This window comes from Asterias rubens, chromosome 2 (genome assembly GCF_902459465.1).
Source record: "Asterias rubens chromosome 2, eAstRub1.3, whole genome shotgun sequence".
NCBI classification, from domain to species: Eukaryota; Metazoa; Echinodermata; class Asteroidea; order Forcipulatida; family Asteriidae; genus Asterias; species Asterias rubens.
The window spans coordinates 9231082-9254361 of NC_047063.1; the positions used below are offsets into that span (position 1 = coordinate 9231082).

At 39.1% G+C, this 23280-nt stretch overlaps 1 protein-coding gene across 2 annotated transcripts; it reads left to right on the top strand.

Annotated features, from left to right (window-relative positions):
* Nucleotides 1-42: 42 nt before the first annotated feature.
* On the top strand, nucleotides 43-22674 carry LOC117306528 (HAUS augmin-like complex subunit 7). 2 transcript variants are annotated; one of them, XM_033791064.1, is made up of 10 exons: nucleotides 43-96; nucleotides 8263-8369; nucleotides 10588-10664; nucleotides 11922-11983; nucleotides 13144-13262; nucleotides 14786-14956; nucleotides 18418-18517; nucleotides 19665-19874; nucleotides 20462-20564; nucleotides 21007-22674. In XM_033791064.1, exons 1-10 carry the CDS (start codon nucleotides 43-45, stop codon nucleotides 21129-21131), a joined length of 1128 nt encoding a protein of 375 aa, XP_033646955.1. In that variant the 3' UTR covers nucleotides 21132-22674. The 2 variants fall into 2 exon arrangements, with proteins under 2 accessions (XP_033646955.1, XP_033646956.1); XM_033791065.1 differs by lacking the exon at nucleotides 43-96 and adding an exon at nucleotides 7432-7840.
* The last annotated feature ends 606 nt before the right edge of the window (nucleotides 22675-23280 follow it).

Here is a 23280-nt window from a genome sequence, read left to right on the forward strand (position 1 = left end):
ATAAGCACAGGCTCTTCTTATTTAATTAATAATAGTCAAAACATGGCGGTGAATTCAAGAACACCACTTTCTCGTTCGTTCAAGCAAAGATTGCAGGTAAATGAACAATTTTTCACTTTAGAGTTTTCAATATTTACTGGGTTTCTTTTCGTTTAATGTATCAGAGCTTAACAACTGATGATATTGATTTTTCTACTCGAATTTATTTGGAAAAAGTGATTATAATTGTAAATTCGTTGTCGTACTCGTCGTACGAGTCGTAGTCGTACGCGGCCGCCCCGGCCCTGTCAGTCATGCCTGTCACTTCACTTGTTGTGTCAGGTTGTGTCGTGTCGAGTGTCGACCTGTCGTGACTTTTTTTTTTTGGGGGGGGGGGTTATAGTTTCTAGAAGTAGGGGGGGGGTTGGGTCTTTTATTTTTTACCAGTCAAGACTGTCACTGTCAGTTCGTGTCATGTAAGGTTACTTAAAGCCGTTGCATTGGACACTTTCGTTCGGTAAACAGTATTGTCCAAGGCCTACACAACCTGTATCACAACTTCTATATAAAATATATAAAATAACAAACATGTTTCAGGACATTTCGTACCTTTACCACTTCGTAACCTAGACAATTTGTACCTTCTAACTAACACAAGACACTTCTCGTACCTTCGTCGTACCTTGTTCTAATTTGGGGTTGGATAATTTTCCGTATTGCGCCACCACTTTTTCACTCATTGAGGTGAATTAGATACTATATTATTCAATATCTAATGGAAAAACAATGGCGCCATATGGAACATTTTTCTCAGGATTTCTGGCTCTAAAAGTGACCCCTTACTTGTGGCTAGACCATAGAGCTGGGCTAGACTCAACTTACCACTGCCCTAGATTTGCAGGCTAAACAAATTTATATATTGATTTGTAGTATAGTTCAGGTCGATATGTCAAGAAAAAGCTTATCGAAATAAAACATACATATAACTTTAAAACAACAATTGTAAACCTTTTATTACTTTAAATATCCCAAAAACAAATATGGAATTTGTTTTCATCAACAAATGTTTTTTGCTTGCATTGTAGAGAAGCTTTCTTTCTATCTTCCGATGAGTACAAATATCCCTCCAGAGGATAGTCGTACTTGGGTACAAAAGTGCTTAGTCACAGGAACAATTACAAAAAAAGTGCTACAATTTTAAGGTTTAAAAAAAACCAAAAAAACTTAAAAACGCTTCAGCAAATCTGACCACATATCACCTCGCCTTCAACAACTCCATGGTTTCCTATTCACGAACGTATTATCTTCAAACTGTTAACCATCACCGATAAATGTGTGAATGAAACTGCTCCCCCTTTTACCTTACTGAGCTTATCACTCCTTACCAGCCAAATCGCACACTCCGCTCCAGCTCAGATACAAGGATTCTCACTAAACCTAAAACCAGATAAACTTCATCCTCCAAAGGTTTTTATGCAGCAGCACCAAACCTTTGGAACACTCTTCATTATCAAATACATCATGCTAATTCACTTTCCGATTTCAAAATATCACTCAAAGCACACCTTTTCCATACTTATTGCGCTTCTTAGGCTATTTATTTAATTCTCATTGCATTGTATATTGTTATTTTTTGATTGCTTGTAATTATTGTTGTAAATAATAATACTAATAATAATAAGACTTGTAATGCGCACATATCCACCCTGCTGGGTGTTCAAGGCGCAGTAGTAGTACCTTTTTTGTGTAAGAACGCTGGTAAAAATGTCACTGTCAGCGTGGTTGAGGACACTCTCTCTAGTCTCTTTATAATACTCTGGCCTTTCCAACGTTTCCCCCGTCTTCTATCTCTTCTCTCTGGACTCTGTTGGCTTCAGTAGCCTCTCCTTCAATACTTTCCCTTTAAAACTTTTAAGAAAGAGTGGTCAAATATGCAATAAAATCACAATGAATTTAGTCAGCAAACTTCTACTTCTTGCTTTGACAATGTTCAGTTTTGAGTTTTGAGTTTTGCTTGCCCTCATACATGTGTTGGCTGGCTGGCGGCAATACTGCATCAAAGTATTAAATGACTTGCCTCAGTGGCCGAGTCCACTGATCTTCGGCTTTGGCATAAAAATTGTATGCCAACTGATGAACAAATCTGCCTAGGAACATGGACTGGCTGGTGGCTAGAGCAGTACTTCACACACCCTCTCGCTCCTTGGTTTGATGTCAACTGACTTCACACAGCATTTGCACATAGGTTGTTTCTCTCTCACTTTCTTTTTTATCAGCCACACCCTAACTAATTGTTTCTGTTAGTCTTCTACTATTCTATATACCACTAAACTGAACATAAAGGGACACTTGCAATCAAAGTTTTGTAGCTGATTCAGATTGTTTGGGCTATGCTTTTATTGTCACTTCTAAGTGCTACATTATGCCAGTGAAACCCTAGTTAAAGGTTTAAAGAAACATTCCACCATTTGAACAAAGTAACTAATGGTACAACAAAAAGTCCTGTGTGTGTCCAACAAAGGCTGGTTCCAACCAAAAGGAACATACCACATAGTTAACAGTGCATGCGACAAACCACAGCCTGAGTACCTGTTAGTTTTAGTTAATGCTAATAAGACTGGAAGTTTGTAAATAGGTAAGTTAAAGTAAGGACTGATTCATTTTATCTACAGGTAAGTAACAAAATAAAGGCATAATTTAAACTACATTGTGACAAATCCCCTTGTATTGTCCAGAACCCAGTGGCCATGATTGTACCATGGAGGAATAAATTAGACATAACCCATGTCTATTGTGTAGTACCATGCCCAGATTTGTATGGTCATAGGTTTAGGGTCCAGTAACTTCATTCAAGTTCAAGTTCAATTTTATTTCCACTCAATCATTTCAGATGACAAGATATAACATAGAGTAGTAAAAATACACAATAGATTAAGTGGTGGAGGACTCCCAAAAGCAAGCTTGTAAGGTGGAGTCCCCCAGGGATGTGAGTAAATACAAACGTAGTTTGTTTTCAGAACAATGTCTGGGATATTTAAAACACGACAAAAAGTTACACATGGAAAGACATGGACAAACACTAACAGGACAAACAAACACAAAGACAGTGGTTCTCTATATGATGGATATACAGAGAAAAGTAAAAAAGTGGTAAAAGCTGTATCAAAAATAATATATAACAAAAGCAGTTAACTAAAGTAATATATACGTTAAACGAAAATAATACTATTCAATCATGGTAATTATCTAAGAGAACACATTTGAGTTTTCTCTTGAACATATAGGTACCCTTGCATCTTTTTAAAGAGTCGTCAAGGGAATTCCAGTACTTCGGGCCTTGGAAAGAGACACAATTCATAGATCTAGATGAGGAACAAAAGGGGATATGAAAATCATGTGAATGTCTAGTTTGATAAGAATGTATTTGAGAATTAAACACAAACATATTCTGAAGGGAATTTGGTAAGTTATTGGAAATAAACTGATGCATAAATATTCCAAGCTGATGTAAATAAATATCAGATACTTTAAGAGTTCTATGTTTAAGAAATAATGGGTTTGAATGAGCACGAAACCCGACACGATTAATAATTCTGAGGGCTCTGTTTTGTAAATAGTAATACGATTTAAAAGATAAGCACTTGATTTACCCCAGGCAAGAACGCCATAGGAGATATACGGCAAAATTAAAGCAGAATAAATATTATATAATATTTCAGATGGAAAAAAATATGAGAGTTTGCTGATCATTCCTATGTTTCTGGAAATCAATTTACATATATAATTGATATGAAAATTCCAAGAAAGTTTGTCATCAATATATAAACCAAGGAATTTAATACAGTTGGTTCGAAGGATAGGTACATTATCAAAAAATATATCACATGGTAGATTATTAACAAAAGGACCAAATAGCATGAAATTGGTTTTCTTGATATTAATAGAGAGTTTGTTGGCCTTTATCCAATTTGAAATATGTACCAACTCCCGATTCACAATGTCAAAGAGTGTGTCGAGACTTCTATGGGAACAAAATAAATTTGAGTCATCAGCAAAAAGAATAAAGGAGAACTTATCCGAAGATTTAGGAAAATCATTGATGTACAACGAGAAAAGAAGAGGGGCTAATAGGGATCCTTGTGGTATGCCACAAATTAATGATTTGAGAGAGGACTCTTTGCCGTCAATACACACAAATTGTTTGCGGTTGGACAGATAATTCCTGAACCACTCCAAAGCAATACCTCGAATGCCATAAAAGGAAAGTTTGGACAAGAGAATGGAATGATCAATGGTATCGAAAGCCTTGGAGAGGTCCAGGAAAATTCCCATTGTATGTAAAGACTGATCACGATCAGCCCTAATTCTATCGATTAGTTTGAGGATTGCGTGAGTGGTGGAATGTTTCTCTCTAAAACCAAATTGTGAATTGGAAAGAATGTTGTGTTTTTGCAAAAAAAGAGAAGTACGAATATAAACAGTACGCTCAAGTATTTTTGAAAAGGAAGTAAGGATCGAAATTGGACGATAATTATTAACCATATGGCGATCTCCATTCTTATGGATGGGTGTAACCCGAGCAATTTTCATGGAATCCGGGACTATACCAGAGGATAATGATAAATTCATTATATAAACTAAAGGCTTGGAAATAACCTGAATTACCTCTTTGATGAGGGGACAATTGATTGAATCATGACCAGAGCTCTTCTTATTAGGTAAAGTTAGGACAATTGACAACAGTTCATTTTCAGTAATTGGATTAAAAAACACAGAGTGGGGATTAGGGTTGTCAAAGAAATCATGGAAGGTTGAATTGCAATTAGGAATTTTATCGGCAAGAGTGGGTCCAATATTAACAAAGAAATCATTATAATGCTCTGCAATAAGAAGGGGATTGTTAATACTCTGATCATTCACATTTATACTAGAAATGCGAATGGAAGTATTGTTTTTAAGAACACTGTTGATAACCTTCCAGGTATTTCTAGTATTATTTTTTTCCTTCTCAAATTGATTGGAGAAATAAGCTTGTTTAGCAGAACGTAAAATAGTAGTAAGAGAATTTTTATATTTTGTGAAAATAAGACGATTTGCTTCGGACGGAGAACGCAGGAATTTTCGATAAAGCTTGTTTTTGTAATTAATGGATTTAAGAAGACTGGAGGTAATCCATTTGGACCTGGGTTGGGATTTTCTGTTGCAATGATTCAATTTAATGAGAGGGATATTTTTTTCATAAAGATGGCTAAAATTGTGCATGAAGTTATTAAAAGCCACGTTGGGATCCTCACACCTGAAAACCGTAGTCCAATCCACAGATTTCAGATCATTTTCAAGACGACGTATATTGTCGATGGAGTGTTTACGAAAATAATCGGAGGAAGTAGAATTGGTAGGAGGGATAAATGGAAAAGAAGTTAAAATTGGAAAGTGGTCTGAAATGTCACAAACAAGAATACCTGAGTTTGGAGGGGGCATAATATTTGTAAAAATATTGTCAATAAGAGTGGCTGAGGTGGCGGTGACTCTAGTGGGTTTATTGATCAGTGGTAGAAAGGAATGGGAAAAATTAGCATCTACAAATTCCTGTGATTGATTGTTAGAATCAGTGGCAAGGACATTAATATTGAAATCACCGGAAATAAGACATGATTTGTTATCAGATGCAACAAGATCTAAAAAATGCTGGTAAGTGATCATAAAATCATTGAATAATGCTGAGGGAGGTTTATAAATGACGCCAACGATAATATTTTTACATTTAGAGTGATTAATTTCTATAAAAATAGACTCAAATGATGCAGTGGAAAGAGTTAAGTCTTGACGTATAGAATACTGGAGGTCGGTAGAAACATAAAGGGCAACACCACCCCCCATCCTACCCCCTCTGCAGTTGGTCTCAAGATGGTACCCTGGTATGGAGTATGTACTAAAGGGCATATCGGGCTGTTTAAGCCATGTTTCGGAGAGACCAACCACCGAGAAGTCCGAATGGAGGGAATCAAAATAATTAATCATCTCATCGAAATGTTTCGGAAGACTTCTGATATTCATGTGTACGAAAGAAAATAACGAGGAGTCATTAAGATTAAAGGATGAAGTAAGAGTGGACTCCGTAAAGTAGTTGCATGAATGCTGGTATTGGTTATTATTGTTGGCATCAAACACTGAATCAAATGCTTCAAAATCAAAACCGGGATCACCAGGAGTAGACATTGGACTCATTTAGGAATAAATGAAAAAAAAAAATAATAATAATTTTAAATGTTTCAGCAAGTCAGTGGTACCAACTATAATACAATGCACAATATAACCGATAATGAATGTTCCTAAATACAGCTTACAATGAGAACGTGAACAAGACAGTGACATGACATTGACAGGACAGGACAAAACAGTTAAATATAAAGAATGAATAGATTGACGCGGTAAACGCATATGCAGTGGTATGGGGTGGAGCAATGTGGCTCCCACTTCCAAAAAAAGGAATAATCTATAAGTACAGAATGACGGGGGACTGAAAGTAATTATCGCAATCCGAGGGACTGTAACGTCAGTCGCGATGAACGCAGCCCTCTGCCCTCAATGTGAGGACCGAGGGCCACGCAGTCAACGCGACCCACAAGACAGGCAATGACGTGATCATAACAATTGCAATATGAGAAAAGGAACAACAACAGGTAATCAAGTTAAGAAATAAGTTGCATCTTACATTACTGCTCCACAGCGTCTGCCAGGAATGGGGCGCCGAACAACTTGGTAAAAATAGAAATTAGATGGGTGGTTGCCGATTGAACCATGCGAAATAAAACAACCAAGTCAGGTCGACCAGCCCCAATCCCGGCCTCAGATGGAAGCAATAAAGAGTGGAATGTCAGATGCAAGAGTCATTGGTCTATTTCAATTTCTTAAGATCGTCTCTACATCCGATTACAAATCTGTTGCCGTCTTTCTGTCGGATCTCGACGCGGCCATCTTGGGTCCAGATTTTCTCTGTTTGAGGATGGTTCTTAGCTGTATGAAGCCAGCCCTGTCGTTCTCTTGTTAGGCTCTCCTGAACGAAAATGTTTGATCCCTTGAATTTGGACCGTAGACGGTAGAAGTTGGCTCGAGTGTTGTAATCTACAAATTTGACGATCAAAGGCCTCACTCGTGGGTTGTCAAATTTATCCAGGCGAGATCCAATCCTATGGGAGCGGTCAATGGATTCCGGGGTAATTGTTAGTCCAAGGTGGTGATTAGCTGCCTCAATTACTCTTTTGTCAGTATTCTCCGGCTGGCTAGATTCCTTAAGACCATGGACAATGAGGCAGTTTCTTCTAGAATACTGGTCATGGACGTCCATCTTCTCCGTCAGATTGCGGACCTCGTTCTCAAGCTTGCCAATTCGAGCATCTCTTGACTGTAACTCAAGCTCGATAGCCTTGTTGTCATTGCATATTTTTAAAGGATAAGTTTGAATAAGAAAGAGATTTGTGCTGGTGTGATGTGTGAGCGAATACAGTGTATGCTATGGGATGTCAATATAGGGGGTAGAGCAATTGAGTTTGGTGGGATGTGAACACAGTCCTTCTGTGAGCTTGTGCTGGATGCACACACCCCGTTATTTGCTGTGCGGTTGTATGGCTTTTTGGAGACCACAGTTTTTCAAAGAAATATATTGGAAAACCAACCTGAAAATTTGCTTTGCTAGCTTTGCAAGCTTTGCAAGCTTAATCATTTTTATCAGCTGTTGTAGGCTTTTAGCCTCATTCTGCCAGCTTGGAAAGGAAATTTGGAGTGTGAAGTTGCGATGCTAAAAGTCGTCTGGGAACCGCTGGTGTAGTGTAAAACCTCTCAAATTGGTGACTATTATGAGGTGAATCCATGAGAGTGTAAAGTAACCGAAAGTTGGTGGTGGAGTATATCCATCGTACATCAAAGTATTGATGGGAGTGAATTTGGTTTGATTTATGTTTGGTTTTGAAGTGAAACTGAAGACCTAGAAATACAAATAATAATTAATTGTTGCTTCTACTTCTACTTGTATACTCGGTAGGGTCCATATAAAAAGACAGGACGTAAAGTCGGGAAGTGGTTAGGTTTTACCCACAATTACTGAATCACTATTTCTGCGTACGAAAAAGGAAATCTCAGTTTTTACGACCAGTTGAAAGTGTTATATTGATTTGCAATACATGTAAGTACTCGTCGTACTGACCTAAAGCTTGAGACTAATGTTTATCGTTTATTGACAAATATTCAAATAACCATTTATCTGTGCATGGTTTTTTTTTACAGGATCTTGACTGTCCCTATGTGGATGGAGTGGATGAAACATGGATAGCGGAATTATTGTTTCAGCCCGGAGAGGCGAGGATAAGACTTCTACAATGGCTCTTCTCAAGGTACAGATATATTCCCAGACGCAGTGAATGATTTCCCTTGTATAGACTGTATTGAATAACTCCTTTGTTGCCTTCAAAGTCGCCATCTTGTAGGGCAAACAGTATGTGCGTCCAAACGCGAACACCAATGAAGCATGCAGCATTCCTGGTTTGATTTCTCCGGCACATGTGCACACACGCAAACGTGCACAGACGTCATGTTGTAGGGCAGATATTTGATCGGTGACGTCATATTCAATACGGTCTATAGCAGAGCAGAATGCTATGCAAAATGTGTCAGTTGGTGTTAAAAAAATCATTGTTTGCTACTCAACGTTACCATACAGTGTGCACAAAATTTTGCTCAGTCAAAATTTTTTGCTATGCAAAAGTTCTGGATGAATTTGTTCCCAAATAAGGGAGTAATAAATGGTTTGGATAATTTGTCGGCCAAAAACATTTGAGTCTGAGAAACAATTCATGCATGAAGTATCCCTCAGATCTCTGATGGTTGGTGTTCGTTTGCAAAGGCTGCAGGCAAAGATGCAGTTACACCCAGTTCAGACAGGCGCTCCAGAGTCGCGCTGAATCAAATAGATTGGGAGCGATTCTAGGTCGACCCAGATAAATTTGGGTGTCAGACAGGCCAACTTAACATAACATTTACATTAGGTTCGGCTTGTGACAAGATCGACGTCTGAAACAAAGGCGCTCCAGAGTCAATCCGGACAACTGCAACAGTCAAACTTTCGACTTTAGCACGTCCAGTCGCTCCTAACTGTTTCAGATGTCGAACTTTTCATGCACTTGATTCAATACTTTGTTTCGGCCCGACTCTAGAACACCTGTCTAAAACGGGTGCTAGAGATCTTTTCTTCCTTCTTCCAGGGTTCTGAGTTAGTGGTTGCCCAGTCGATAAATGCGAGTGAAAATAGTGGCGGGCGAGTCAAAACCCTTTCTCACCAGCATGCGGGCGAGTTAAATATGACTATAGTGGCAAAATCCCAAAGAAAACTTTTACTAAAGCTTTTAAAATAGTAAGTTCAACCATGGTTTAACAAGTTTAAATTAAGAGATAAATCATCCAAAAACACAATGTTTTTTATTTGTTTGTACGTTTCGAAAATTTTGTGTATCAATACTAGTGAAAAGACTTGCAGGCGATCAAGAATTTTGGTTGACTCACTCAGCGGGTGGGAAGGGAAGTGCCGTCTTCTCACTTGGATCTTTTCTGCCAAGGTAAAAAATCACCCCTGGTATCCCACCAGTGTTTAAAAACCAGGTGAGCAATTGGGTGTACCATGGAGGAAGGAAGAGAAGGAGTTGAAACGACCTGCAAAACCGCAGAGTACCAAAAGAATACCCTGACAATGCCCCTGTCCATGACCATGGCTCCCCTCCTGGAACCAAACAATAACCTTAAGCTGGGATTAATCCACCAGAGTCGATCATCCTTTAAAGGTAGTGGACACTATTGGTAATTACTCCAAATAATTATTAGTATAAAAACCTTACTTGGTAACAAGTAATGTGGAGAGGTTGATAGTATAAAACATTGTGAGAAACGGCTCCCTCTGAAGTGACGTAGTTTTCGAGAAAGAAGTAATTTTCACACGAGTTTGATTTCGAGACCTCAAGTTTAGAATTTGAGGTCTCGAAACCAATCTGAAAGCATACAACTTCGTGTGACAAGGGTGTTTTTTCTTTCATAGTTATCTCCCAATTCCGATGACCAATCAAGCTCAAATTTTCACAGGTTTGTTATCTGATGCATATGTTGAGATACACCAAGTGAGAAGACTGGTCTTTGACAATTACCAATAGTGTCCAGTGCCTTTAACCATCACCCATTATACTCGCCTGGAAGTATGGTCAGGGAGATGGCTCAGTGAGCTTTTCATCCTAACCACTTCAACAACTTTATACTCGGCTCCACAGTGTTCCTGGTGGAATGGATATAAAAGCGGGCAGTGAATACCAGGTGGTCTGATCTGTGCTGGGTTTTTTGACCATGGAAGAAAAGATCTTGTGCCTAAACATGGATGGTTGACTTTTTTGTGTTGACTTTCTTGTGTCACACCGTGTGTGACAGTTTTTGTTATGCTTTGTCAGAAAATACTAAACTGTATTCTTACTTTGTCTTTGACATTAACATTATTCAGCTGATACATTTAGATTCACGTTCATATTTTCTTCTTTTTTACTTGCAAGGTAAAATTTTTTTAAATGTTGTTTTTAGGTTTGATGGAAAGTTGGCTGAGATGTTGGACAATCATTATGTACTGAGTGAGACACAAATGGACTCCAGGCTACAACGTGAGTAACGTCAGGTTTTATACATCATGGATTTAACTGTACTCCATAAATCATAATCATGTGGAAGTGTCGTGGCCGAGTGGTTTAGAGCACCGAATTCAAACTCTAGTGCTTCTGATCAGCAGAGTGTTGGTCGAATCCCAAGCCGTGACACATGTAAGCAAGACACTTAACCATTGCTCTGCCTTCGGATGGGACGTACATGTAAAGCCGTTGGTCCCATGTGTTGTGTTGCGCATGTAAAAGAACCCAGTGCACTTATAGAAAAGAGAAGGGGTTTTTCGCCCCGTTGTTCCTGGCTGTGGCTGCTATATGCGCCATACAATGGCGCATAGCACCTTTTAACCCTTATAAGGTCCTAACTTATTGGGTCTTGAAATTCATCACTGCAATAACCTATCTTTCTGAAAGTTTGTATTTACTCAGCGCCTTGAGTACCTTGTTTGGTAGATACTGTCGCTATATAAGACTTCTAAATTACTATTATTATTATAACCTCCAGACAAAATCTTCACGATATATAATTAATAAATAATAATTTGGGGGGCTAATCATCCTTACTCGCAGCTAAGAGCTGCATGATATATAAATAAATAATTAATAAATAATAATTTGGGGGGCTAATCATCCTTACTCGCAGCTAAGAGCTGAATTGCAAAGGACGCGGTTACACGTGTTCGAGAAGCTGGTATTCAAGGGCGCCTTTGGCTGCCAGCCACATCAACCCATTATGACCATGGAGCACAGCCAAGATCAAAAATGTTTGATTTTTTTCCCGAGGGAGGAAAACCGGATGGTCTGGAAAACCCTCGTGGCACAGCAGAGAATTAACGCACAACTCAACTCGCATGTGGCCCCGGACGGGAATCGAACCGGGGTCACCTTAGTGAGAGGCGAGCGCTTTATGCACAAGCCAACCATGCCGTCATATCGGCAATATTTACTCGACAAAATATCACCAGTCTAAACTTTTAATATCGTCCAGGGTTACGTACAATGTATTATGACGATGACTAGAGCAAGCTAGTCGAAAACATTGAGACCAATTAGGAACTCCAGTCCGCGGTAGTGAAGCTAAATAAAAATCCACTAAAAGCTAAAGTTACAGCGTCAAGAGTGTCACTGAGTGACGGACATGTGTGCTGTATAAGAAGCCACTGTTGTTATTATTATTATTATTATTATTATTATTATTATTATTATTATTATTATTATTATTATTATTATATGAGTTTTTTCTTCTGCTTTATTTCTCAGGCCTTCTACAGATAGCTTCAATTATGGGTTTATGTAAAGCAGACGACATTGATCTTATAAGGGTGAGTAAACAATATTGGAATAACAGTGTGATAATCTTGGTCCAATTTCATAAAGCTATTAAAGACACTGGATACTATTGGTAATTGTCAAAGACCAGTCTTCTCACTTGGTGTATCTCAACATATGCATAAAACAACAAACCTGTGAAAATTTTAGCTCAATTGGTAGTCGAATTTGCAAAAGAATAATGGAAGAAAAAAAACCTTGTCACACAAAGTTGTGTGCTTTGAGATGCTTGATTTCGAGACCTCAAAATCTAATTCTGAGGTCTCAAAATCAAATTCGTGGAAAATTACTTCTTTCTCGAAAACTATGTTACTTCAAAGGGAACCGTTTCTCACAATGTTTTATACTATCAACCTCTCCCCATTACTCGTTACCAAGTAAAGTTTTTTTGCTTATAATTATTTTAAGTAATAACCAATAGTGTCCACTGCCTTTAAACAGAAAATACTGCTGGACAAATTTCTCCCTAAACAATTAGCAAACTTTAATGTAATTTTGGGTGGTAACCTGTTTCTGCTAAGCGATACAATTCAGTGTTTAGCAAGTTTTTGTGCTTACAGGCTTTATGAAATTGGGTCCAGGTCTTCACAGTGTGGTACGTGAAACTGCGCCACGCATCTAGAACTCTCTAGCACTTGATTTGAGATCTTGTCTTTGTACCACAAAATTCAAATCTCTTCTCAAAACTTATCTTAAGTTACAGGTTTCCAAGGACTAATTTTGTTGTGTCTGTTTTTCATTGTTTTTCTTTGTTTTGTTCGTTTTTGGTTTACTGTGCATTGAACACCCAGTAGAGTGGATATGTTCACATTACAAGGCTTTATTCTTACAGATAACTTTCAATGACCGAGTTATAGCTGGCTGCAGTTCATTAAGAGTGACCGACTAGCCTTATGGGTGTCGTAGTGCATAAAGTGGTCACCTATGGCCCTCGTTTGGCCATTTGTGTGTTGGTTCTTTCCTCATGCCACACAGGTTTTTCTCTGTGCCCTCCAGCTTGCTTCCTTCCGGAGGTGTTTCTCAAAATGCTTAAAACTATCAAACGCTGCTCCAGGCTTCTTACCAAAGGTTTTAATTGCCATTGATTTTAATAGCGATTTTCAAACATGCCTTCATTTAATGACGATGAAGTTATTGACATTGGTGTTTACAGGGTGCAGCATCTTCGAACAAGCAGGTTGCATTTTGGGATCAGCTTCTTGACATTCTATGCATCTCAGATGCTTCTGACAACCCACAGAAGAGATCCATGGCAAGCCCTGGAATTATCAGGTAAATTAATCAGGGAGGCATTGTTGGCTTGTGTGTAAAGCGCTCGCCTCTCACCAAGGTGGCCATGGTTCGATACCCGGTCAGGGCCATATGTGAGTTGCGCCTTGAGTTCCTTGTTTGGTAGATACGTGCGCTATATAATCTTTGATACGTGCACTATATAAGACTTTGATATTATTATTGAGTTGTACAGCGTGCTGTGCTCCGTGGTCATAATGGGTTGATGTGGCTGGCTGCCAAAGGCGCCCTTGCATGCCTGGTTCTCGAAACATTGTAGCTGCGTCCTTCGCAATTCAGCTCTTAGCTGCTAGTATTACAGACGCGCTATATTTTCCGTATTTCCACGAGCGCGCACGTGATAACGTATTTATCTTCAAGCAAACTTGGCGCGTGACAGAACACACAATACGCATGGTAGTGATATTAGCCGTGCAATATAGGTTTTTATCACCACTCCTTTCTGCCAATCTGATTGGAGGATTAGCGCGTACTTGAAGATAATATAATTAATGGCAGGTTAATTCAAAATTGTTGGTTCGAGTCCCACACTAGTAAATATTTCTTTGTTCAACCCCAAATAATTTATACCCAGTCAGTTTCCCTTGTGTTTTATATTATTTGATATCTCGAAATAAAAGGTTGTATCACAATTTGGGTGTGATCCCTGGCTACACGGCAGTTAACGGTTGTATGGCTTCTGCATGCCCCCCCCCCTCCCGAACCAAGATATTGACAAAATAGGGATACCGCCAATATAGGGCTACAATCCCGGCCATATGTCGTTGGGGCCCCCTGCCCCCTTTCAATATTGGTTCCAATTGCCTATCTTCTTCTGCGTTACAGTCAACATTGAACGGGGGGCGGGGGAGACAATTGTCAATGGGAAGTGGACAAGGAATGGGTGGCCCAAGCATTTTGGCCTCAGTTTGTAGAGCACAGGCACGATAATGCAGAGGTTGTTGGTTCTAGTAAATTTTTCTTAGGAAGTGACCAAGAAAATCAAGTTGTAAACCCATTTCATAATATAAGCATGTGAAGTAGACTATTCCATAGACCATATGCACATGACGTGACGTCACTCAAGTGAGTAGGACGCCCTCACCTTGACGTCAAAAGAAGGTTATTCGTTGGCAAATCCCGTTTTTAAGAAAAATGTAAAAAACTTAGGGAGCAATGTTTTCAGGGGAGTCGCGTAAGTACGTTTTTCATGCTAACATCGTTTTCGTCTCACTGAGATGAACATTATCTTGGTGAAATTGATTTACTCATTAGTTTATCAAAAACTACAGCACCTCAGCTAGTAATATTTTTAGAGGAGCTTTCTGTCATTATCTTATACTGTGTAAGTTTAATGTAAATCTGTGGACATGGTGTTTTGCTTTGTACAAAAAAATAATTTTTGTTTCAAATATCAAGTAATACACCACGACAAAAACTGACTGGAAATTTTTTTTGACAATTTTTGTTAAAGTGACTTTTTCCGACCACTTTCGTCACTGACTGCTACTTAATTTTGGTTGCAGTGAGAGCATGACCCTTGATGACCAGTTTGATCGCGACTGCCAATACTTGACCACCTTGTCTGGACAGCGTGATCTTAAAGAGACATTCTCCACAAAGCTCAACCTTCTACCTCCAGACCTCTTGAGACTGATTGAGAACAACATCAAACAACAGGGACTGGAGGGACTAAGGTAAGTCTAATTTAGCCATTCATTGGCCCTTTGAAGACCTTCATTTCTGTATAATCCATAGAGTTATTTAAGAACTAGAGGGCGCACTGGTGATGCTACTTGCACAAACACGACGAGACGGCAAGAGAACACGCGTGCCATTCTGTACGCGCGTTGAATATGTAGTACACTTTGTAAATTATGATTAGTGAGCGCTACGCGATGCTGTTTTGTCAACTTAGAAAATGGCCGCATGCGCACATTCCGAGCCACGTATATAGGCAAGTGCGCCCTCTGTTCTTATATATAACTCTATGGTATAATTATTACTTTACTCCCAGGCATTGCTAATCTTGATGATTTTTTGCTGCGCTATTTTCAGGTAAAATGTCAGGAAAATTAATAAGAAACAGAAATACAAGAAATACATAGTTTGGGTTTTGAGTTGTAGATTCTATGTGTACACCGGACACATTGGTTAAAAGGTCAATTCAGTCCCAAACATTTTCTTAGACCCAAATGTTTAAGCAAAATTTTGTTAAATATTACGGCTCTGGGCAGTTTGGTACAAGCCGCTTGCAGCCACTATGGTTTCTACTAAAGGGTCAATCTTGCATTAGTCATGTTAGTGTGTACTTGTCATATATAATATGGTTTTATATTTTCATGGAAAATGTGACACCGGTGTCTCACCTGTCGTCAATTTCCCCAAACTCTTTCTAACTTAGGATTAATCTTAGGATGAGTTGAGTTCTGTATCCATAGATTTTACGACCCATTGAACCCATCCTAAGTTAGGACGAGTCAGTTACTCGTCCTAACTCGAGATAGGATTAATCCAAGCGGCTGCAGGTTCCTCCTATCAGGAAGTTTAAGCGTGAAACCAGGATTTTAGTTTAAGCATGAAACCAGGATTTCTGCTAAGCTCGTTCCCACCCCAACCATAATGCTGTTGCTTTGCTGAGATGTAGAGTATACCAAAGTTCCATTCCAACATCATTATTCCTGGTACTGCATATCTTTGGAACTCATTGCCTGGTGCATAGTTCCCTGTCGCTTGGAAATAAATCAAAGGTGGTCGTCATCAAGATTTTGTTTTTGCATCACGGGTGAATCTCTGTTATTCTCGCTTCGATATGCTGCGCTTTTGGTCAGTGTGGGGCACGGGGGTTGGAATCCCCTTCCTAAAAAAAAATGCCCAAGTAGTGGTAAAGAAGCAGTGAGTACTTTTCAGAACTGAGACATCTCCCGAATTCTGAAAATGCAATCTGCGGTAGTAGAATATATAGCAAGACAAAATCTACCTGGCAAGTAGGTATACACATGGTGTTACCACAAACCAAATATATATATATATATATTGATACTTCGCCAGGCAATGCCTCAAATCCAATATCATATTAATATAAATAAATTAATCAATCAAAATTATAATAAATATTTTAAAACAATTAATAAAAAACTTTAAAAACCCAATAAAAAAACAACAACTATACTATAACAAAAGCAAACAAACAAAAAAATGAAAAACATTGCCATACCACTCATCAAGTAAATCAGATAATTTATCAAGTCGGCAGGCATCGAATTTCATTATAAACATGTTGAAAGGGCAAGGCCATTTACATTGCACAAAGGGCACTTCCATTGGAAAATCTTAAGGCATCAAGACCAAGACCAGGGACAACGGAGGCCATGGCCGTGGCCTGCGTGTAACTCCAGTTGATTTTACTGAACGCAACAAGTCAACATACTGTGATGATTCCTGCCAAGTGGAATAAACTGAATGATAGAGTAGAGGTAAATTTCTGTGCCAAGACGACTTAATGAAAACTAATGCGGGTAAGTTGACTTTTCAGTTTAAGTAAGTCAATTTAGGGGGCGGGGGGTGGGCTACTTTGGCAAGCTGATTTTGTAGGGTAAGTCTGTCGTCTTGGGGAGATAAATAATCTTGATATGTGGTATGGCCCTTTCTGAATCTCAGGGAATGATTTTGTCCAGCAATTTTGCATAGACTTTTTATGTCGGCTTGGTGAAGAAAATCAGATAATACTTGTTTCCATAAATAAAGAAATCCTGCTCATTGGTCTACTTCTCTAGTGCTTTGGATACTATTTCCAAAAGCTCCTTGGAATTTATAACCCCAGGGGTTACCAAACGGTAGAATTGGCATCATTTCAACATACCTTTGAATTTTTATCCAAGTTTCAGACTTTTTCGTTAGTAACGACTCTCGCCCCTGATAGCAAGAAAATTAGACTGAACTTGTTTTGGGGGTTGAATGAAGAAAAATTTACTAGAGCAGGATTTAAACCAACGAACCCTGGTTAAACGTGCTGGCGCTCTACCAACTGAGCTATCTAATAGCCCAATGTTGGCGGACTCTCTATTTTGGCAGTTTCTTTGTTCAGGGTTGCCAGTCAGAAGTCGTGAAACCGTTAAATGCCATGTTAAGTCAGGGATCACACACAAGTTTTTAATACAGCTTTGGAAGCGCCGGCAACCAGGGGATAACCTTAAACCCCCAAATTAGCCGATATTTAATAAGACTAGTTTTTAAAGCCATTGGACCCTTTCGGTACAAAAAAAAAAAAAAGTTCACAGATTTACAAATAATTTACAGGGTTTACAGAAGGTAATGGTGAAAGACTTCTCTTGAAATATTAGTCGTTAGCGAGAATTACGGATTTGTTATAAACACATGTCATGGCACCGCGAAACGCGCGAAAACAGGAGTGGGTTTTCCCGTTATTTTCTCCCGACTCCGATGTTCGATTGAGCCTAAATTTCCACAGGATTGTTGTTTTATATATAAGTTGTGATACACGAAGTGTGGGACTTGGACAATACTGTTTACCGAAGTGTATAATGGCTTTAAACTCCAATTAATATTGGAATTTTTTGTTGTGGCTCTGATCAGCAGAGTGGGGGCTTGAGTCCCGCCTTGTGTCCTGAGGCAAAACTCTAAAGTTATATGTTTATAGCTTTCTCCATCAGGTTGGGCGTAAAGCTTTGTGTTGCATAATGCACGTAAAAGATCCCAGTAGTCACACTTAATAATCGCTTACAGAAGGGATTTGTCTTGGTGTTTCTGGCAGTGGCTGCTCAGTGTGTCCCGGCTCATTGTAAAAGGCCGAGTCACACTGCAGACATGGCGAAAACGATAACGATCACGATGCAAAGAGAATGCATTCTATTGGTTAAATTGCTCCACGCAGCTAGAATACACACACGCTCATTCAACCAATAGAATGAGTTCTCTTTGCTTTGTGATCGTTATCGCTGCAGTGTGACTCCGCCTTTATAATGAGTCTTGTAGGACATGCCTGTCTTGGAAAAAATAACAATAAGCGCTTTAAGATGATTGCTTTGCGACCCCTATATACAAAAACAAGTTTTTATTGTTCTAAAATCAGATTATGTTGCTGTACAATGTTTGGATGAAAATGAAATTTATTATTATTATTTTTTTTTTTCTTCAGACCACAACCCCCAGACAGAGCTAAACTCAATGAAGTTATCTTCAAACTGTCGAAGGACCTAGAGGCATCTGAAGCCCAACTTGATGCCATTAAAAAAAAGGTAGAAATAAATTTAACAAGATTAGAATTAACCCTTTATTGATAATTCATAAGTACCCGGAACAGTTTATCCACTCTGATTGGTCGAGAGGGCATCACGTGGGGCTGTTTAAACGGATGATATAACACCAGTAAAAAGTGTTTAAACATAGGCGTGACGTGTGAGCTTATCGCGTGATGTGATATGCGTAACGCATTTAATACGCCAGGATGGCCGGTACTCAATGTAAAAAAATGTTAGCACGCGTGCAGACGCACAACCGTTGAGCGTCAACGCAATGTTTATGCGAAAGGGAGCCAAGACAGAAATTGAAAATTGCCTTGATTTGTTTTACAGATTCAAATTTTAATACGCTTTTCCACAAAAGGGCATTTATGAATGGGAATAAAAGAGTAGTGTCACTACAATTTAAACCTTGCAAAGTCTTGGCCGTACGATCCACGACCCTGCCGGTTTTAAACGGACGTTTAAGACCGAGTCACTACTCTTTTTATTCCCTAATTTAAGCAGCTTGGGGTTGTATGCTACCACAAGAACTCAGAAAGAATAGAGGAATGGTCTGAATGTATGCCTGATGAACAGGGGTTGTAATGTTGTAAAGCGCCTTGAAGTATCTTATTGGGCTATTATAAGAGTCAAGTAGTGTTAATTTTGGTTTTTACCCGTACACCGATGTGTGTTAGCAAGGAGTGCTATTGTTAAAAAGGAAAGGTACAACGTTGATCATATTAACTTTGGTTTTACCCTCCCTAGGGAGCTGAGAAAGATTAAACGAATGTTATTTATTTGCCCAATGACCAAGGGCACTATAAATGTAAAGCGTATTGAGACGTTACTGTGGAATGCGAAATAGGAATTAGTTGTTATTACTATGCAAATTGGGGAGGTAGTGCTTTCTGCTCTACTGGCCAGGGTTCTGATGATACCCAAGCCTACATCCGTATGGACTGTATTAAAGGGGCAACCCTGTTTCAGCCCTAGGAGTAGGTGGCAACGGCCTCTGAAAAAAAAATATTTGTAGCCCACACTTTAAAGTGGCCTTCAGGCCTTGTGTGTCTGGCGACGTGCATACATTTGTTTTTTACTTAAAAAAAAGAAGATGTGGTTTCCATAACAAAAATGTTCTTTCCAAATTTGAAATCTCTAGTATGACTTCCCAAGAAGTGACCCAACGGCTGTCGATAAGGTCACCCAGACGCTTAAACTGGTACTGTCTGAGCTAGCTCAACTGGTAACCAGTTTCTCGTACTGCTTTGAGAGTGAGATGCGCCAATGGTGTAACAAGACTCCACCTAAGCTGGCAGGACTCGGACCGGCCATTAAGAGAGTGCACTCTTTGCAAGCGCAGTTTTCCACGGTGAGTCTTGAAGGGTGTTGCTACCTTTTGTAGATCAAGTTTTTGGCCATGACGTAAATTCCTACTCCATTCCTTGTCAGTGCAGTTAAAGGCACTGGTTTAAGGCACTATTGGTTACTCAAAATAATTGTTGCCATAAAAACTTACTTGGTAACGAGTAATGGAGAGCTGTTGATAGTATAAAACATTTTGAGAGATGGCCAGGTAAAGTAATGTAGACTTTGAGAAAGAAGTAATTTCACTAAAACATTAGAATTGAATTCAAGACCACAGCTGAGGTCTTGAATTCAAGCATCTGAAAGCACATGTGACAAGGGTGTTTTTTCCTTCCATTCTTCTCTCACAACTTTGACGACCAATTGAGTCCAAATTTTAGGTTTGTTATTTTATGCATTAAGTTGTAATACACCAAGTGAGAAGACCGGTCTTCTAAAAGTGTCCAGTGCCTTTAACTCCTTCATTTATTTTTTATTGTTTAAACAAATCTACTGTACCATTATAGAGATGTACTTTTTTCTTTTTAATAAATGGACAATAATTAACTTAATAAATAATTTAGATTTTGTGTGTTTGTATATTTTGATCAGGTGATGGAAGGCTTGAAGTGTATACAAACGTCCTACACTAGTGTATGCAGTATCGGAAATAAGAGAATGAATAAAACAGAATCTACAAGAATTGATAATCTGGGTAGGTATAAAAAACAAAGACTGCAGAATTGGTATACATGTACTTCTACAGAGCGTTGTAGAGTCAAAAACAAAAACTATTCCTTATCCCCGATTGGCAATTGCTTTGTCTGAAAATATTACTGTTCCTATGGCCTGAACATCTGACGTCTAACGTTACTGACGTCACACTTCCAGGCCCGTGGATAATGCCAGGGGCCCAGTAGAGGGTGCCTACTCCTTAGTACATGATTCAAACTGGCATCTTTTTACTGATACTGCTAGGTGGTCTGTGTAGTGATTATAGGCGTCGGCTGTAATATATTGATGTCAGCTCTAGAATTTTTGAGTCCTTAGTTTTAATCCATAGTCTCAGGGATGTGATTCTTGGTTATTTTAATTGGAAATCAATTTTTTTTTAAATTCCTTTCTTTTACTCTTTTTTTCCTTCTGTCCTCATAAAGTATCTGTGAGCCAGGCTACATTGGAAAGCTTCCAAGAATGTGTAAGCATCATGAACGAGTCACTACATAGATGTGATGAACAATGGCAGACAAGCACCACCTTGGGGGCTACGTTCATCAGGTAGCGATCACCCACACGGAGGCAACAAAAAGTACGTGGGAAGTTTCCTTTGGGGAGTGGCAAGCAAGCACTATTAGGAACAGTGTTCATCAAGTCGTGAGTGCGACAGCGAATGACAGGCATGTATGCTTTGTCTTTGAAGGGCGCCTAGGCATTTTCTCCTTGGTAAAGGGCACCCTACCACCGTAGGGGCAATATTCATCAGGTAGCGATCGCCAATATTGAGACACCCCCCAAAAAAATATATGGAAAGTTTCCTTGAGGAGTGGCAAGCAAGCACCATTAGGAACAGTGTTCATCAAGTCGTGAGTGCGACAGCGAATGACAGGCATGTATGCTTTGTCTTTGAAGGGCGCCTAGGCATTTTCTCCTTGGTAAAGGGCACCCTACCACCGTAGGGGCAATATTCATCAGGTAGCGATCGCCAATATTGAGACACCCCCCAAAAAAATATATGGAAAGTTTCCTTGAGGAGTGGCAAGCAAGCACCATTAGGAGCAGTGTTCATCATCTCGTGAGTGCCACAGAGAAAGACAGGCATGTATGCCTTGTTTTTGAAAGGGCAAGGGCACCAAGGCATTTTCTTCTAAAAGAGGAAACTATACTTCTACTGGAGCATTTCAAGGGCACCAAGGCAATGGGGGCATGATGTCAGTGTTCATCGAGTAGTGATTGCCACACACAAAGACAAGCATGTATGCCTCGTTTTTAAAAGGGCAAGGGCACCAAGGCATTTTTCTTCTAAAAGAGGAAATTGTAAATTTCTACTGGAGCATTTCTGATTAGCAGTGTTCATCACAAAGTGATTGCCACACACAAAGACAGGCATGTATGCCGTGTTTTTAACAGGGCAAGGACACCTTGGGTGAAGAAATTGTAAATTTCGACTGGAGCATTTCAAGGGCAACAAGACAATGAACAGGGGGCATGACGAGCAGCATTCATCAATTAGTGATTGCCACACACAAAGACAGGCATGTATGCCACGTTTTTAAAAGGGCAAGGACATCTAATGTTGGTAAAGGGCACGCTATGAGGAAATTGTGAGTTTCTACTGGAGCATTACAAGGGCACCAAGGCAATGACCGGGGGGCAAGGAGGCAACCGCCTCCGTTGCGCTCATGAAGTATCAGGCCTGGAAAGACATTTCAACAACTCTTCAAAGAGGTGGCACAAGGATTGGCCAACCAGCACCACCATAGGAGCAGCGTCATCAGGTAGCGACCACCAACACCAAAAGTTTTGTCCACTGCATTCATCAGGTCACGTATTGCCACACCAATGTCAAGAAAACCCAACGAATCTTCACAGAAGTGGAATGAGGACTGCAAGCCAGCACCACCATTTGAAAGCAGGCCTGTATGCTTTGTTTGTTTACCCTTACACCAACGTGACAATACGACTGGGACCAAAAAATTAAATTTTCGCACAAAGAAATGAGAGTACAATTAGACGTTTATCTTGCTAATCTTATATCACTAGTTTATAGGCAGTGGACACTATTGGTAATTACTCAAAATAATTATACATCTATTATAAAATAATTATTATCATAAAACCTTTCTTGATTACGGGTTGATAATATAAAACATTGTGAGAAACAGCTCCCTTTGAAGTGACATAGTTCTCGAGAAAAAAGTAATTTTCCACGAATTTGATTTTGAGACCTCGGATTTAGAATTTGAAGTCTCGAAATCAAGCATCTTTATAAAAGCACACAACTTCGTGTGACAAGGGTGTTTTGTTCTATCATTGTTATCTTGCTCAAATTGTCACAGGTTTGTTATTTCATGCAGATATACACCAAGTGAGAAGACTAATCTTTGACAATTACCAATAGTGTCCAGTGTTTGTAACAGGGAGTTCTTTGATGAGCTAATTAACAGTGGATCTGTCTTCACTTCTTTTCTGAATGTATTTTTTTCTTGCTGGGAATTTTGTAAATATTAGTTGTGAATAAAGAACTGGAAACGCAGCATTTTGCACAACATATAATGTAAAATTATATTTTCTGCCAATTTTCTTTACATTAAAGTAACGATTTTATGCAAAAATTTTCATAATCCAAGTCAACAGACTTAGTGTTACCCAAATGCTGCTGTGTGTTGACTTATAATAGGCTTTATTAGTTAAGTTATCAGGAGAGATAACGA

Bases quoted from the DNA above. Each gene is read 5' to 3' on its own strand.
- LOC117306528 (XM_033791064.1), top strand. From the start codon at position 43: ATGGCGGTGAATTCAAGAACACCACTTTCTCGTTCGTTCAAGCAAAGA. The intron at 8,370-10,587 runs GTACAGATATAT...TGTTGTTTTTAG, and splicing joins CTACAATGGCTCTTCTCAAG to GTTTGATGGAAAGTTGGCTG. The intron at 20,565-21,006 runs GTAGGTATAAAA...GTCCTCATAAAG, and splicing joins TACAAGAATTGATAATCTGG to TATCTGTGAGCCAGGCTACA.